This window comes from Colletotrichum scovillei (genome assembly GCF_011075155.1).
Source record: "Colletotrichum scovillei strain TJNH1 chromosome Unknown Contig00005, whole genome shotgun sequence".
Classification (NCBI taxonomy): domain Eukaryota; kingdom Fungi; phylum Ascomycota; class Sordariomycetes; order Glomerellales; family Glomerellaceae; genus Colletotrichum; species Colletotrichum scovillei.
The window spans coordinates 1,214,533-1,231,225 of record NW_023336263.1 but is presented as its reverse complement, the minus strand read 5'-3'; the positions used below and the strand labels follow the sequence as shown (position 1 = coordinate 1,231,225).

General features: G+C 56.0%; 4 protein-coding genes across 4 annotated transcripts; 2 read left to right on the top strand and 2 right to left on the bottom strand.

Moving 5' to 3' along the window:
* Nucleotides 1-785: 785 nt before the first annotated feature.
* HER10_EVM0013247 (uncharacterized protein) lies at nt 786-1,667 on the bottom strand (the record flags this gene model as incomplete). The annotated part of the gene is made up of 2 exons (XM_035482611.1): nt 786-1,199; nt 1,488-1,667. The coding sequence occupies 2 exons, from the start codon at nt 1,665-1,667 to the stop codon at nt 786-788; spliced, it is 594 nt and encodes a 197-aa protein (XP_035334528.1).
* A 1,646-nt stretch (nt 1,668-3,313) lies between these two features.
* On the top strand, nt 3,314-6,212 carry HER10_EVM0009246 (uncharacterized protein). Its single transcript, XM_035483092.1, has 3 exons — nt 3,314-3,977; nt 4,046-5,061; nt 5,611-6,212. Exons 1-3 carry the CDS (start codon nt 3,942-3,944, stop codon nt 5,618-5,620), a joined length of 1,062 nt encoding a protein of 353 aa, XP_035334248.1. The 5' UTR covers nt 3,314-3,941; the 3' UTR covers nt 5,621-6,212.
* Nucleotides 6,213-8,384: 2,172 nt separating this feature from the next.
* Nucleotides 8,385-10,023, top strand: HER10_EVM0010259 (uncharacterized protein). Its single transcript, XM_035479725.1, has 2 exons — nt 8,385-8,934; nt 8,992-10,023. The coding sequence occupies exons 1-2, from the start codon at nt 8,611-8,613 to the stop codon at nt 9,832-9,834; spliced, it is 1,167 nt and encodes a 388-aa protein (XP_035334319.1). The 5' UTR covers nt 8,385-8,610; the 3' UTR covers nt 9,835-10,023.
* Nucleotides 10,024-10,915: 892 nt separating this feature from the next.
* HER10_EVM0003835 (uncharacterized protein) lies at nt 10,916-16,557 on the bottom strand (the record flags this gene model as incomplete). The annotated part of the gene is made up of 2 exons (XM_035473498.1): nt 10,916-16,374; nt 16,476-16,557. The coding sequence occupies 2 exons, from the start codon at nt 16,555-16,557 to the stop codon at nt 10,916-10,918; spliced, it is 5,541 nt and encodes a 1,846-aa protein (XP_035333878.1).
* Between the last annotated feature and the right edge of the window lie 136 nt (nt 16,558-16,693).

Here is a 16,693-nt window from a genome sequence, read left to right as displayed (position 1 = left end):
GTCCATCGACTCTGGATGAGGACGCAACATATAAGTGATTCCGGACAGTATCCGGAAGGGGTCAAAACAGGATGTAAAAGCTTACACCCTTTCCAGCTGATGAGATCATGTTGGACCCTGGGGCATCCAGGATTCCCATCTCTCACTGCTCTCACCCCTTCTAGATTTGCGTCACACCACTCGACTCTCTCGATGTTCTGGACCGAAATGACGTTGAAGAGGGCCAAGCGGCATGCGTGCGGAGGGGAGGGGGGGCGGGTTCACTGGGGCCGCTGGGGCATTGGTCTTGTCTCATGCTCGATGCGTCCCCGATCTGCCTATGCCGTTGAGGAGGAAGCGCGGCCAACCCAGCCCAACACATCCCGGCGCTCCCAAAAGACACCAAAGAGGTCGAGATGGTGTCTGCCATCCCTGTTCCTTTTCGGATTCAACGCGCACCTTTCGCTGGCTTTTACCCAATCATGCACTATCAGACTCGCACCACGGACTTGCGATCACTGGTGCCGCCAATGCAGGCATGACGCAGCATTACTCTATTCCTGCAACTAAACAAGCTTCTTGTAAGTTGGTTTGAGCTCGTAAGCTTGCTGAATGCTATGCACTGACGATGTACGGGCTCACGGGTTACAGATGCCAACTATTCCTATCCTTGCAAGCTGCAGAACGCCTAGAGACCTGTTCTATTTGCACGTCCCCCCCAAAGCTCCGAGACTCCTGGATTCCCCCCCGGATTATTCCAAAATTTGACACACACTGAGTTTATCCTTCGAGATGATCTGGCTCGCCTATCCTTTCACGTAGGCGCTTTCAATGCCTAGCGCCATCTGCCGCCTGAGAGCTATCTCCATACAGTCCTCGGGATCATAGCCCTCCCGCAACCGCCCATCCGGATCCCAATATGCAGCCCACCTGCCGTCCTCCTCCAGTACGGCTACGAAGCCGAGCCCGCTTCCTCTGAGTGAGAGATACCTCTCATCGTCAGTCCAGCCCCAAGGTCCTATAACATGCCCCAGAGTATCTTTGCGGCCCCCGTGGCGGAGTGCTCTGCTGTCGGCGTCGACGTAGATCCAGTTCAACATGGGCGGGTCTTCCGCTATCGTTGATACCAAGGCACGCATTGGTGGTTCGCTGGGGTAGTTGAAGTAATACCCTGAAAACTTATGCCCTGGAGCCGGTGCCAGACTATGACTTATCCATATCTGCGGGGGAGGATGCGTGTGTTAGTCCAACTGAGATGCGTCGCAAGGTTTCCAAGTTGGCGAGGGTGCTAGTGTAAGTCAAAACACGCGGCGAGGTTGGCCGAGTGGGTGTGCCAACCCTAGCAAAAGGCAACGGGGAAAAGAGAAAAGCAAGGAAAAAGAGAAAGAGCGTGCAGATGTCTGCAGACGCGGGAACGGGGGTCGATGGGCGATCGATAGGAAAGGGGGAGGGAGTGTGAAGGGCGTTGGATGTGGGCTGTTGGCTGTTGGTTTGTGGGCTTTGCTCACCTTGTTGTCGACGACGATACACGGACACTCTTCTTGCTTGCCGTCAATAGTCATGGTCGCCGTGAGGCTGAACTTGGCCTGTTCTTTGGCAGCGGCATTCTGCTTCTTCTGAGCGCTCACGGCCTGACCAGTGCCGATGACTGTGGGTATGGCGGCGATGGCGAGCAGACCGATAACCATGTTTCGAACTTTTTTTCCGAGGCGGACGACTAACAATGCAGGAAGGGTAAAGTGGGAATCAAGGGACGAAAATCCGGTTGAGTGACTGTGGGCAGTGGGAGACGCTGGCCTTTTCGAGTGAGAGTGGGCACAGGGACGAGCTCAAGTGAGTTGAAATCGAGGGATTCAAAGTTCTTTGGAACCTCGCCGTTGCCTGTTTACAACTCGAGGTTTGCTTCGTGTCGCGTCGGGACTCGGGAACGTCAAATTGGCCCAAGCCGTGGGGTCAAACCGGTGCGAACGTGGGTATGGATCAACGGATTTGCAATGATCGTTGGGACGTGGTTCGGGGCCGAGTTACTCTCTTTGCTGCTGGAGTCCTGAAGATCGATACCGGAATGTCACTGTCTCAGAGGGCTTCCGAGGGACCTTCTTTGATGGATTCTCAGAAGAAACAGGTTTACGGGGTTTGTTCTATGGGGTTCGTGTGGTCATCATATCGAAAGGCTCACGCACGCCCCGTGCCTCGCGTCTCTCCTCCTCCTCCTCCTCCTCCTCCTCCTCCGCGCGGCGAGGAGTGGCTGGCAGGCGTGGCAGGTCTGGGCTGGTTGGTCTAGCGGTCACGGCACGGTACGGTCAGGCATCGAATATCCCTCTCCTTCTCCTCTCTCTTAGGCTCTTCTTCGCAAAAGTCTGCGGGCCACATGTACCCAGCGCCAGGACGAGAAGAGAAGTGGAAGTCATTCTGGATCGAGATGCCCGTTTCGGGTACCCCTGTCTGGGGTCAGCCCACACCCAATGCTCACGTTTTGGTGTGGTCCACAATATGCATGTCTGGACCGTTCGCTGTTCTCTGCATACTCCATTTCTTTTTTTTTTTTTTGCGGTTCGATACTTTGATACATACATTTCACGAATCCTCTTTCAAAGTCCACCATAGATTCACACCCCATCGACGTCATTCTCTCGAGAGGATTAGGTACACTCGGGCTTAGTCTGCTTTGACTTCAGATCCCTCCTCCTCACTCCTCCACTCACGCTAGGTTCATAGACTTTTCGAACATGATCGACCGGGGTAGCTCCCGAAGCTCTTTGCTCGCAACGCAGCGGAATGCAGAGTTTCGACCAACCACGGTTCGAGCACGCATTTCGGATCCCAGCCCGTCGACGTCACTTTCTCAATCCTCATTCTCTTTCTTTTTTGGTCCTCTGCCATAGCTGGTGCTTGTCTACCGTTTTTGCTAGATTGCTTTATCGCCTTATGCCGAAGGACCTCTTACACGCCCACCCCCTCTTCTTGTGTCTAGGGACCCTGTCGATCGGGAAGGACGGGCTGGCTGGCTGCAGTTTAGCTCGCCTACTTGCCTGCTCGCTGCTCTTCCCATACCAGGTGCCAGCATACGGTGAGCTTTACCGCAGGTTAGGGAGTTCGGACAGCCGCTGCTCCCCCTAAGCAGAAGACCGAAAATCTTGATTCTCATCCAAAACCTGTATCGAATGTGATATCACAGCGGCGGGTCCAAGTCTATACACGTGTTTGTCAGAAGGTACACGTTCCTCCCTCTCCCCTTCCTTGTACCGTTTCCCCAGTATTATCACCAAACAGTGACATTTCTCTCTGCTGGGTCTCGCGAAGGTCCAGACCTCATTCGATTGTAACCCGTTGCCTCTTTGATTCCCGCCCATGCCACTTTTTTTTCTTTGACCAACTTTTTGCTGGGTCCCCTTCTTTGGTGCCAACGTTGCCTGTTCACCGGGTCCCCCCTTTCCCCCATCCCCGTGTATGGAGTATGTAGTGCGTAGGTGTGTGTAAGCTCGTGGTTCCCACATTCACACCCTATTGCGTCACAAGAGATGAAGATCCGGATTGCGGTCCATCGGGTTCAGCCTCGCTGTCCCTGTGTCCCTGTGCAGAAATTCCTGTTTGATGGCATTGAGGGGGGAGGGGTGTGAGGTAATGATGTTCCCAGGTTTTTGATTCTCATGGCATCCGATTTAACTTATACCAACCTGTGTACCTAGCTTTCCCCCAACCCTTCTAGACGATCTCTTGATCTTTTTTCTTTCCAATTTTGAAAAGATTCCCATATTCATTGAACAAACTCACTCTGATCTCTTTTCACTTTTTTGGAAGGGGGAGATATCTACGCACATTGAGCTAAACGCCATACTACACCGCGACCACTAAACTCGACTCATACCCCCATCTGAATAGCTTCACTCGAGAAATCTCACTGGAAGGGCAATTGAGAGGTTCTCACTTCCATATTCCAATAAACCACCCCCGTCAGATTAATGGACTCGGACACAATGGCCAGAAACAAGAACAAGGTAAGTTCCACTCACCACAGCACATTCACTGTAGATGTAAGTCATGGTGTTAATGGTGAGTCCTCTAGAAGGGCCAAGGCCAAGGCGCCGCCGGCAACCAGAACCAGCCGGGCAACAGTAGCAAGCCTGAGGAGACCAAGCCCGAGGAGCAGCAGCAATCTTCCCTAGACCAAAAGACGGAAGAGCAGAAGCCCGAGGGCACCACACCGGTCGGGGAATTCGGTAACCCCGCAGAAGGCGAGGGTGCCCCCACCACCGATGAGAAGAAGGCCGAAGACAGCAAGCCAGAAGACGCAGCTGCCAAGACGGACGACAAGACACAACAAGAAGATGAGAAGAAGCCCGGCGACGACGTGAAGCCCGAAGACGCTGCCGCCGGCGCCGACACGCAGTCAAAAGACAAGAAGCCCGAGACGGAAGAGCAGAAGCCCGTCGGCCAAGAGACCACGGACAAGAAGCAAGCCTCAGCGAACCAGGCCGGCGTCGAAGACGAGGCGGAGCCAGAGTCCGTCGTCGACAACGACAAGAAGCCCGCCGCAGGAGGCAAGGAGCAGGAGCAAGCAGAGCCCGCAAAGGTACGCTCCCGCGACTCTGGCCGCACAGAACGAGAAGCTGACCTCGAGGAGCCCACTGAACTCCAAGACGGCGAGGAAGAGTACGCCGAGGGCGAAGAGGGCGCCGAGGGCGAGTACTACGACGACGACGAGGAGTTTGAAGAAGGCGAGGACGGCGAGGTCTACGACGACGACGAGTACTACTCTGGCGACTCGCAAGACGAGGGCGAGTACGATGACGACGAGGACTACGACTCCCAAGAGGAGGAAGAGGAGGATGACGGCGGCAACTACACGACCGCGCAAAAGGGCGGCAACCAGAACCAGCAGATGATGCAGCGCCAGCGCCAGCAGCAGATGCAGCAGCAGCAACAACAGCAGATGATGATGCAGCAACAGCAGCAGCAGCAGATGCAGGGCGGCGGCGGCGGCGCGGGCAAGAACCCGCTCAAGCTGAGGCTTGACCTGAACTTGGATATTGAGATTACGCTCAAGGCCAAGATCCACGGTGACTTGACGCTGGCATTGCTGTGAGTATTCCCTCTTTTCTTCTCTGTTCACGATTCGATTATGCTTTTCTCTGGATCTTTTCCCCTCTCATCTTGTTGGTCAATGCTTTGTTACCCCAAATCTGCAGTGGTGTCCGCGATTCAGATTTTCTGCATTTGCTGCCCACTGCGCTTCTACCTGCTTTCGAACTCTGTCATGTAATGCCATCACCGTTTTCCTTGTGGGGACCGATTATCGGGCCTCGCTGGGGGCAGTGTTCGCAGCGGCGAGTCAGCCAGAATACTTCTCAAGTCCAGTCTCGGTTGTTTTTCCTTTGTCTTTTTCACAAGAGCTGGCAAACTGTGGGAGAGGATAGGAAACGGTTGTTCCCTATCCTACACACAAACACCTCCACAATTTCTCTGGGCCGAGGTCGGTGGTGCATCTCGGCCGGCGAGGCAGTAGCACGAAAGTTCGCGCGCAGTCCGTCGACCGTTTTTTTTCTTCGATGCGCCATCCGTGTACCCCTCGGCCATCAGACCCGAGCGAAAGCGGTTTAGGAGAGACTGACCGCGACGGTTTCTCCCTAGATCAATGTAAAAATCACGTCGACAACCACCACAGACCCGAAATCAACAAGGGCCGCTCAACGCTCTGGGCATTCTCTTTACGTCATCTTTGCGTTCGGAAAAGATTCGAATTCCTTGTCCACAAGGCTAACTGCATAGCGACATGATGTAGAGATGGGTAATCGCGTCCACCACGACAAGCACTCCCCCTGCTCTGCGACAGCAGAAGCGGGAGTGTCCAGCATCGAAATCAGTCATTACGATCGAAATGTTTCAACATACCACAAATTTTAACGGCATAAAGGCGAAAAGCTTTCTGCAGAGAGGAAGAGGCGTAAGCGGGTACAGGGATTTTTTGTTAACGAGTTTTCTTTGTTCATCTTTACAGAACGCGAGACCGCTTCGTGCGTGTTTGCTTGCTCGTCTCCGTTCAGAAGACGGTGTTGTTTTCGGATGGGGTGGTTTGTCGGTGTGCCAATACGTCCCCCAGCGAATCGAGCTTGTCAGACTTAGCGGCGGATACGATCTGGTCCCCAATGTAATTTTAGCCGCCGAAATGAGATTTTTATGAACCCACTCTTTGACAGGTGTTCGTAGTCTCCTGCTCAAGCTCCACGTTCGACGAGCTAGTCCAGTCTTCCGAATAGTGCAGCTTGCTGGAAATTCTATTGCGGAAATCAGCGGATGGCCTGAGAGACTGTACCATCCATGACGCTCTTGTTCACGTCTCCGTTGAGTTTCAAACAGTGAAGTAAGCAATTACTCTCAGTATCGTGAACGGTGAAGATTGTCTTGACTAGCAGGGGCCGTGGGCTAATCCGGCGACCTGCATTCTGGCGAGTCTCGTATCATGCCCGTGGACGAGTATGCGACGATTCGCACCCGTCGGCCGTGGTGAGAGGGCCAGTTACCGGTGAGTATCTTCAAGGTGTGGCTGGTGAGGTCCCGGTCAATATGCGGTGCTCGTACCCGATGCGTGCGCTCCCGCATCATCGACATCACGAGGATGGCAAACCGCGCCTACCCAAAGCCCATTCACGGTACCCGATCCGCGAGGTCGGCCGAGTGCAGCATCACAATGCAGTAAGAGTGAAGTGCCAATGCGGTCGAGGTCCAATGATGAAACATTTCAGCCTCATCAGGTGTCCACCGGGCAGAAGCAGGTGCAGGGGATAAAACCTGTTTCTTGCGAGTTCCTTACGATGTTGACAGCGGGCGATCGCAGGCCACCCCCTCCCAGGCTCCCCAGGGGAACGGAAGAGGCACCGCGGCTGGGCCAGAAGGACGGTACTCATGTACTCAACGGATGACCCGCAATGATCTAGACCGATAGCAGAGATTCTGCTCCATATTTTTGAGTCGTGTCCCGTACCGCTTTTCGCCGCCGCCGCGTCGCACCCGCGGGATCGATCATATTTGGGCACGTTATGGCGGGAAGCCAAGCTTGGCGGGAAGAGTGGTCGTCGGGTGGGTGCAGCTCCAAAAGGCAAGAACGGTTGGTAGACTCTGTTCGGACGACGTCTGGTAAGACAACCGTGCCAGAGCAATGGGATTGTGTGACCGGTCAAAGTCGCAAGCGTTGAGCGACTTTGACTAGCGTTGTGTGTCCGCCGTTGCACAAACGCTGTCGTTAACCGACCTCCTTTCCGACTGAAGCGAAAGAGGCTGCCCAGAGGTGAGATCATCGCTGGAGCTATGACCAAACTGCCCGCTCGAACTGGACAATGAGTGACGGGGGAGAGATTGCGCTTGGGAGGGGGAAGCTCTGTTGACAGGGGACGCGTGGCATACCCGAGACGTCCGGAGGAAAAGCGCCGAAGGTGAATGGCATCTCTTTGCATGGTCGTCCAACCATCCAGCCGTCTGTGCCGTCGTCAGGGGGTGAGAACGGAGTCGCAAGGGGCGCTTGGCCCATACAACGTCAGGAGCGGGGCAGCTGCGGGGAAGAGTGTGGCGCCGACGCTAGCAAAGCAGCCACATTTGGCAAAACGGCGGGTGATCTGCGAGAAAACGGTGGGAAACACTCCGTTATCGACCTTGTCTCCGTGTTTCGTCCACAATAAGTGTAAGGGTAATGCCGTTATTGCAGTCGGATCCAGGATGACAGAATACTTCTCCGCCAGAGAGTTCAGGCCGGCAGGCAGAAAGATGGCTGAGTGTGGCGCTGGAACGTTTGTCCTCTAGTGGTGGTTCTGGTGGTAGTAGAGCTTGTAATACGGAACTCTCGAATTCGAACTAGGCGACGTTGAGGGTTGCCATGCTATGTTTTGCCCTCCATCTTGGTCGTTGTCGTCGAAGGCATGTGTCGCTGGCCGTCTCGAGCTGATGTGATGTTGGCGGCGAGGTCGTATTCGCACAGAAGTTGAACATGTGCATTCTGGAAACGCATGTTGTCGTCGGTAAGGCTATCAGCGGTAGATGGGATTTCAACTGTAACACACGGGCCGCATAGAGTTTGCACCACGCACGGAAATACAACGTCGGATCGCAGTGGTGGTAGATCGGGGGCGGTTGTGAGAGTTGAGTGTGACAGGGAGAGGGAGAGACGGGCGGAACGTGCGTCACTGGGACGGGATAACGGCAGCCGATGGGACCCATGTCGCCGGCGAAGGATAAACTAAGACTCCGTGATCGTCGAGATAAGATATGGACCGATAAGATAGCTGGACATCGTGGCTGGGCTGGGTGGCTTTCACCAATGTGGCAGGAGCGGGGTTGTGGCTGGACCTCACCTTATCGCGGGGCCGCGTGTGGGGCAACGACGCATGAATGGGAGCATGAAGCATGACGGAGCTCCAAACCCAAGCAACCCAGACAAACAAACAGCCTGTTGCGAGATTGGACGACCTAGGACGTGTTGACCGCGACCACCAAACAAAGCAACAAACAACCACGCGTTTGAGCTATATCGCAGCTAATATCACACAACTCCTGACCCAGACAAAAGCTTCGTTCTCGTATCAGCGGTTGAATTCCAGCCAACAACCATCACAAACATCACCAACCTCATCTTCAGTCACAATGCCCGACCTCAACTCTGTTCCGGCCTCGCCACATCCTCTTAGCGCCTCACGGCGCTCTTCCTCTCACCAGATGCCGCCTCCTCCACTTCCAGCGCAATCTTCCGACTCCTCGGCCCTCAACATCCTTCCGTCGAACCAGAACACTGTCAACCATCCGCCCTCCAACCCGCCCGTAGGATCTCCACCGATGGCTCCAGCAATAGCAGCGTCGCCGCCAGCCTTCCCTGAGCCCTCTGTCTCCGGACCAGGCCCCATCCGTCACCCCCGACCCATCACCGCGTCGGATCTTCACATGCAGTTAGAAAAAGAGCAAGAGGCAGTTGTACGTCAGGCAGACTTACACGCTCCAGGAAGACCAAAGGCTAATCACGCGAGATAGGTGAACCGCCTTACACGAGAGCTCCAACTTCTTCGAACAGCGCAGAACGCCTCTGTGGCATCCAACGCCTCCTCCACATCAGCCTCCAACACGACTGAAGCACCCGACACCCACCTCCTCTCCGGCGCCGCTTTTTCCACCCCCGCCGTCCCGTCCAACAGCTCCCGCCGACACCACCGCACCGCGTCCAACGCCAGCACCCGAAGCCAAACCGCCGTAGCGGGCTCAGCCGCCGCATCCACCATGTCCATCCCCATCGCCCGGCCCCCGCACCCGGGTCGCCAAGACAGCGTGGCCTCCCGCCACAGCTTATCGTCCTCGCCGGCGCCGTCGCAACACTATCTGGACCCGACCAGCACCAGTGGCCTGACATACTTCCAGCAGCAGCGTCTGCCACAGCAGCATACCGGTAACACCTCGGTCGCCGCCACGCCCGGCGGCAGCGAGGCGCAGCTTTCCCCTGGCCTGATGCCCACGACGTCGCGGTATGAGGAGACGGCTTTGCACCGACAGGAGCTCGAGAAGGCCAAGCAGGAAAACGAGGTATTGAAGCAGAGAATTCGAGATCTGGAGAAGATGGTCAGGGAGAAGACTGCCGCCGCTGGACGGGACCGGAGTGAGAGTACGAGCAGCGCTAACGCTTCAGCTGCGGCTGTGGCGGATGCCACCAGCGTCGGCGTCACTACCGGCGGGGCTGGTATAGCCGGCTCCAACAGACGTCCCGGAGGCGAGAGGGAGCGCTCTTTGACGGCTATGAGCATCGCGAGCAGTGTTGCTGTTGGTGTGCCTGATGAGGAGGTGCAGGTTGGTGAGAGTGCGGCGAGCTCTGGCGTGAAGCCCTAAGGACCGCCGACAGTGGAGGCGGATGTTTCCTTGTTCAAGACATTGCTAGCGATGAGATTATTGTGAATGAATCATGGGTCATGACAACACAGAGAATGGCGTTTGGGAAATGCAGATGAGGGAACTTGCCCTCACAAAGGGGCGAACCCGGCTCACGACTTTTCATAGTAATAGAGACATTGAACGATTACATGTCATGAACTTGCATTGTTGCGGAAGCATTGTTTTCTGAGCGTGTCAATCTCTTGTTCCAAATTCAAATGGAGTGGAATCTAGACGAACGGAGTCGAGTTCTGAAGGAAGACGATTTTAAACAGGTTTAATAGTGATGGCCTAATTCGAGGCATTCGAAATAATCCGAATCCCATGATATTGCTTATAAATGCAACATTTCGTTTTCTTATACCATATATAAGGCTAAACAATCATCATCCGAACAGAGCCGGAAAGAAATCGAGGCAATTCACAATCAAACCTGAAATTTGGGACATTTTCATGGAACTCTCGAAGAGCCACACAACCCGCCTTTTCGATTTGCGGTTTCGCAGCACCCACTGCTGTACCTAGTGATCCATTGCGACTCCAGGACCTCCCTTTCAGAAGATGTCTTGGGCATATGTTCCATTCGCTGCATAGTTGACTCGAGCTTGGACGATCCGCAGACGAAATGTTCGAGATCGAAGTGGGAGCCGTCTTGATGATGTTGTGTAGCCGAGTTGGTGAATGGATATCAATCCTCTGAGTTCAAACCTTGAGCTTGGAGGTTAATCCCTTTGGGACCATGAGACTGCGGTTACTTTGAGATTCAATCCGTAATTTGAAGCAAGACTATATCGGCCTACGAGGGGAGTTCCCAACATATCACAAGTGTTCACCACTCAAAGCAACCAAACACACAACACCATGTTGATGAGAAATTCTTCATTCATTCGTTTTCTCTATCTTTGCCTTAAGGGCGGTATCTCGGTATCACTCCAAGACTTTCATTCCCTCCAGTGTGATGCAATCTCCAGCATTCAGATTAGTCGTAAACCGGAAAAAAGAAAGGCCATCCTCCTCTCCTCCAAGAAACGATCCCCGTCTAATTCCAAAGATCACACTGACACTCATTACCAGACCAAAACTCGAGGCGAGTAAACTTGCACTTGGGCAAGGTCCCGCGCTTGCAGCAGTGGTTGCAATCCGCATCCACCAAACAAGTCAAACCCTTCCAGTTCTCAGTGCAGGGCTTACACTCGCACATCCCCTTCTCACCGCACAGCAGGTTCCCCTTGCCAGCGCAGTCGAGCGCGCTCGATTCGCAGTCGCGGCTTCCACTGCACATGAAAGAGCGGCAGCGGCACGTGTCCTTCTCGCAGACCGAGACCTCGTACTCTGTGCACCCGATCGTGGCGCACTCCTTGTGCGCGGTACACTTGTCGCCCTCGGCGAGACGGCGGGGAGGCTTCTCGGCGGCGCAGGCGCAGAAGTTGGCTTCCTTGTCGAGGGGACCGTCGGGGATGGTGCAGGACTTGTAGGGCTTGTCTTCGTTGCAGCGGATCGTGGAGCAGTCGTCATGCGAGGCGCAGCCGACGCCTTCGGACTGGTAGTAGTCGCACTGGCAGCCGCCCGAGAGGCCGACGCCGCCGGTGTCGTCTGTGGTGGGCTTGAGGCACTTGCCGCGGCGGTTCTTGATACCGTCGCAGGGGAGACCGTCGCAGTGGGAGTCGACTGCGCAGAAGGCGCCTGGCTTGAGGGCGAGGGCTTCGCATAGACAGATAGAGTCTGCTCCCGGGAAGTCAATGAGCGGGCGACAGGCGGAGAAGTGGTTTGCGTCGCACTTCAGGTGTTCGCAGTTTGCTGGCGCGGCGCAGGGCTCGAAGAGCTTGGGGCGGTTGACGCAGCGGCAGGTTGGCTTGGGATTCGCGCCCTTTGTGATGCAAGCGTATGTCTGGTTACTGCCGCAGGAGAGGGAAGAGCAGTCCTGGGTCGTGTTGCAGCCGGTGATTGAGGTCTGAGAGGGGTCCCAGGCCGAGAGAGTGACTGTGAACATCGCGGAGCCGGTGGAGGACGAACCGTTCTTGGTGGCTGTGGGGAGTAACCAGTCGTTACCACCCGTCCAGGAGGTTTTTGAAGTAGAACCGTTGGAAGAGATGCTGCTTGTAGAGGAGCCTGGGGACAACGTGATGAGATTTGTCGGAGACGTATAGTTCACAGGCAATGCGGTGTTGGTGTACATCCCAGGCACCGGAGTGACAGGAGTCTTGGTGTAGTTGAGACTCTCGAAGAGGACACATCGGCAAGCACCATACAAGCAGGCACCGAACCGAGGCTCAGGGCACGAAAGAGAGCCGCACTTGGCATCGGCGGTACAAGCCTGGGTAGGGCGCGGGAGCACGGAGGCGGCCGAGGCGGCAACGGAGGACGCGGAAGCGGCAGCTGACGACGAGTTATGCGCCAACAGACAAGCCTCAACCTCACCGCCTTCATCTTCCTGACGACGGTGCTTCGCCGGGAGCGGAGGCGGAGGCGGCTTGGTCGATCCGTCTGCGATGATGACCTTGTTGCCGGTACCGCACCACGTCTTCTCAAAGATGACGTGCTTCTCGAACCGGATGCGCAGCTTCCTCTCCGAGTGCTGCGTGCCCTCCTCAACGTGCGAGGGGTGATACTGCCAGCTGACGAGGCCGGACTCGGGCGGCATGCCGGGGTTGTTTTGCGCCATGTTCGGGCGCGGCGCGTACGTGAAGATCTTGACAAAGTCCCTGTCGTGGATGCCCAGCTTCTGCTTCAAGATGATTTGAATCTGCTCCACCTGCCAGCTGTACGCCGTCCGCATCGCCGAGTCCTGATACTGCAAGGAAGGGCCCCTCATGTCCCTGTGAGCGCGGGTGATGATGCCGGCCCAGAGCCACGTCTTGGTCTTGACGTCGAACGGCTCGCCCGAGTTCTTTGCCGCGAACTCGACGAAGCCCGGGTTGCGCGTGGGGACCTTGCCTTGCTTGAGCTGCCTGTAGGAGCCGCGATTGTTGCCCCAGGAGAGGAAGTCCACGACGCCTTCTCCAAAGTACTCGATCTGCGATCTTGGGTAGATCCTGGCCCACTCGGTCGTGTCGCCGCTGCCAAACTCCGCGCCCAGGCTCAAGGTGGGAATCTCCCAAATGTGACTGGTCCAGACGCCGGCCGGGGACGCGACGACGACGACGGTGCAGCCCCAGATGGGTCCCGAGCCGCCGAAGCGCGGCCTGTCCGTGTACGTGCCGTCGGCCTCTTTGTTGAATCTGACCATGGCGCTCGTGGACCAGATCTCGGGGACGTTGGTGACGCCGCCGTAGCCTGGGCCTCGTTCGTCGACGACGTGGCGCATGCGGGTGTACCACCACCGTTCGCCGCCGATAGAGTCCCTGGGCTCGATCATGATATCTGTTTCAAGATCGATTTCCGCCTGGATCGGGCCCTTGGCGGGGTCTTCAGAAGGCGGTGCTCGAGACTTGAGCCGCGAGGGATCTTCGAGGGGCGGGGGAGGGAACTTCTTGTAGTCGCACACGCTCAGCTTGGAAGAGCCGAGACCGCAGGCGATCATGCGCGGGCAGGTTCCTTCATCTTGTCTGAGCTTGAGCTTCTTCGCCGGAGGACGAGGGTTACCAGTGTCGGATGGGCGAGGAGTCTCTTCGTCGTCAGAAGGGGAAGGAGAATCGTTAGCAGAAGGACGAGTCGTATCCTGATTCGGATCGCGAGGGGAACTCGGTCTGAGGTCGAACCGGACGGGGGCCTCCGGCTGCGTGACAAGTCCGTCTCCGCACCAGGCATCACGGTGGATGATACTCTTCTCGAAGCGGACCACGAGCTCCTTCTGGCCGCTGGCGCCCTTGGGCGTGTACTGCCAGCTGAAGAGGCCGTCCCAGGGGTTCGAGGCGCGGCGGTCGGGTGGGGGTGTGGCGAGGCCCAAATCGTACTGGAAGTCCTTGTCGAGCACTTCTTTGACTTCGTACCCGTAGATGGTGATGTACTTTTTGTCAATCTTGCACTTCTCGGTGAGAATCGACATGATCAGGGAGTTTTGGTGAGCGTAGTACATCCTGCCCGTCGTCTCGATGGGAACGAACATGATTGTGCGGAAGAATTGGTAGTTGTCGCCGTAGAGGGGACCGCCGGGGAGGTTCATCGGACACAGCGCGGGATACTCCTTCTGCTTGGGCGTGTCGAGCGAGCCATATTGGAGGAAGCGGTTGATGTTCTGCTCAAAGTAGTAGGGCTCTCGGTAGCCCTTCTCGACCGCGAAGTACTTCTCTTGATCAGGGGGGATGTTGAAGTTGGGAATCTCCCACAGGTGGTTGGCGTAGACGCCCTCGGGGGAGAAGGAGGCGATGATGGTACAGCCCCAGACGGGACCGGCGCCGCCGCCGTGAGGGGTGGGACCGAAAGCTTCCCAGGAGGCCGAGGAGTCGTGTCCCGTCTTGCTTCCCATGGCCAGGCCGGGACCGTAGTACTTTGCGACGCGGCGCATCTTCTCCCACCACTCGTACTCGCCTTCATGCCATTCTTCAGGCTCGGAAACGGTCTCGGTGAGAATGTCCTCGTCCCACCAGCCTTGTCGAGCTTCTAGCTTGTTGTTGTCATCCTGGCATGAAAGGCACTTTCCGGCCATGCAGCCGGCGGTGGGCTTGGGCTTCTTGGTCGTGTAAGTGGTTGTCGTGGTGGTCTCGATGCTGGTGCAGAGCTGCGTGGTTCGGCAGGTGGCTGTCGCGCAGCTGGTGGTGAAGCTGCTCGTTCCCTGGCTTCGAATCTGCGAGACGACACATGGTTGAGTACAGTGAGGAGCGATGGTGTATGTCTGGGTGCAAGATGAGGTTGAGGTGGACGTGGATGTCTCCTTCTCGGACTGGGAGGGCTCGGGTTCATCGGGCTCCGTCTTGCCTGCTGGTTTATTGGTGCCGAAGCCAATATCCATGCCATGGCCAAGGATGTTGCGTGCTTTGTCGATGATGTCGAGGCCGAGGTCGATTCTGAAGTCGAAGAGGGATCTCTCGTCGTCATCATCACTTGTATGTCCGCGGCCATCGTCATCGCTGCCATGGCCGTCGTCGCCGCCATGATCATCGTCGCCGCCATGATCGTCGTCATCTCCGCCGTGGTCGTCATCTCCTCCATCATCATCGTCGTCACCACCGTGGTCGTCGTCGTCGCCATCATCATCATCTCCTCCGTGGTCGTCGTCGTCGCCATCATCATCATCATCGTCGCCGCCGCCATCATTGTCATCATCATCGCCGCCATGGTCATCATCGTCATCACCACCATGGTCGCCGTCATCATCATCATCTCCGCCGCCGCCTCCTCCATGTCCGGGATCGCCAGGCATAGCAACTCCCTTCGTAGAGGTTTGCCCAGGAAGTGTAACTCCATTCACCGAGGACGGGGGCTTCTCAGGCTTCTCGGGCCAGGGATAGCCGAGGGGGTTGGCCGAGGGAGCAGGCAGGCAGATCTCGTCAGGGACAAGGCAATCCGGGTTGCAGAGATCAAGCGAGATGCATCGCCAGGCAGGGAAGCTGGTTGTAATGACATCTCCGTTGATGGTGATACGGGTTGGAACATCGATAGACAGCCATGTGACACTGGTGGTCTTCAAGCTTCCATCTGTCTTCTTTCCGGCCAGAGGCTCGACGGTGATGGTGCCGAAAGGCGGGACAAGGGCAGGATTGGAAGTCTCTGTGGGCTGGGAACTTGTAGAGGCAGCGGAAGCCTTGCTCGACGTCTTCTCTGAGCCGGTTGTAGGCACGGATGAGTTTGTCTGGAGTGGAAGAGTGCTCGATGCAATGGGCGAGGCAGGGGGAGCAGTGGTGCTGACTGGGGCAGCAGTTGTGGTTCCTGAACCGATCACGGAAGATGGAGAGACTGAAGGCTTGGGCTGAACAGACGACTTCGAGGAACTCAAGGAGATCGAACTGTTGGCAGATTGGAATCCACCAGAGTTGAGAGTCGACATGGTGGATCTCGAAGGGACTGAGGTATTGGAAGAGAGGTGACCGCCAGATCTGAGGGTCGTCAAGGTGGAGTTGATCCAGATGGGAATGTTGCTAGTTCTAGTCGTCGACAACAGAGAGCCCGTGGTTGAGTTCTTCCAGATAACGGTCTGAGATGTGAAGGTTCCACCAATACCGCTACCTGGTCCAGTCCAGAAGATGCCAGACGCCGTAGTAGTCTGCCGGACACTTGTCGCATTGTGACTAGGGAACAAGTGAGTCCAAGTCGACGAGACAATGCCGGTGCCATTGATTGAAATCGTAAAGTTTCGGGCGGACGAGGCGATGCTGCTGAAGAAGCTGCTGAGAGCAGAAGAATCAGACAGCGTAGCAGAGGGAGCGGTGACAATCGAGCCATTAGAAGTCGTGGAATCGTAGAGAGTGTAGACCTCAGTGTATGTGGTAGGGACCCAGGTGGTCTTCCCACAGGCACAAGGGCAGACAGAGGAAGATCCATTGTCGAACTTGAGGGTGGCGGTGCCGGGCGTGAAGTTCTCACAGGCACACTCGAGAGCGGTGGTGACGGTCGGGACGGATTCTGCAAGATATTGTCAGCTCATTGTCAATCGTCACGAGGACCTTCCAAGAAGAAGAAAAATAAATAAAGAAAATGACGGGATTATTGATGATGATACTTACGGGCAAGAGTAAGGGCGAGCAACTGGAACAGTAGCAGAGCCCAAAGGACTCCAGGAGCCCAATGGAGCCTGGCGGCGGCCATCCTCACTGTAGACAACGTTAGATAAATATCAAAGAGTTGTCGAGCTCAATGAAAACTTACTGGCAGTGGGATTGAAGGCAAATGACTGAATGCTAGAGGACGGGAGTGAGGTTTGGGGGATTTCGTAGATCGCAGT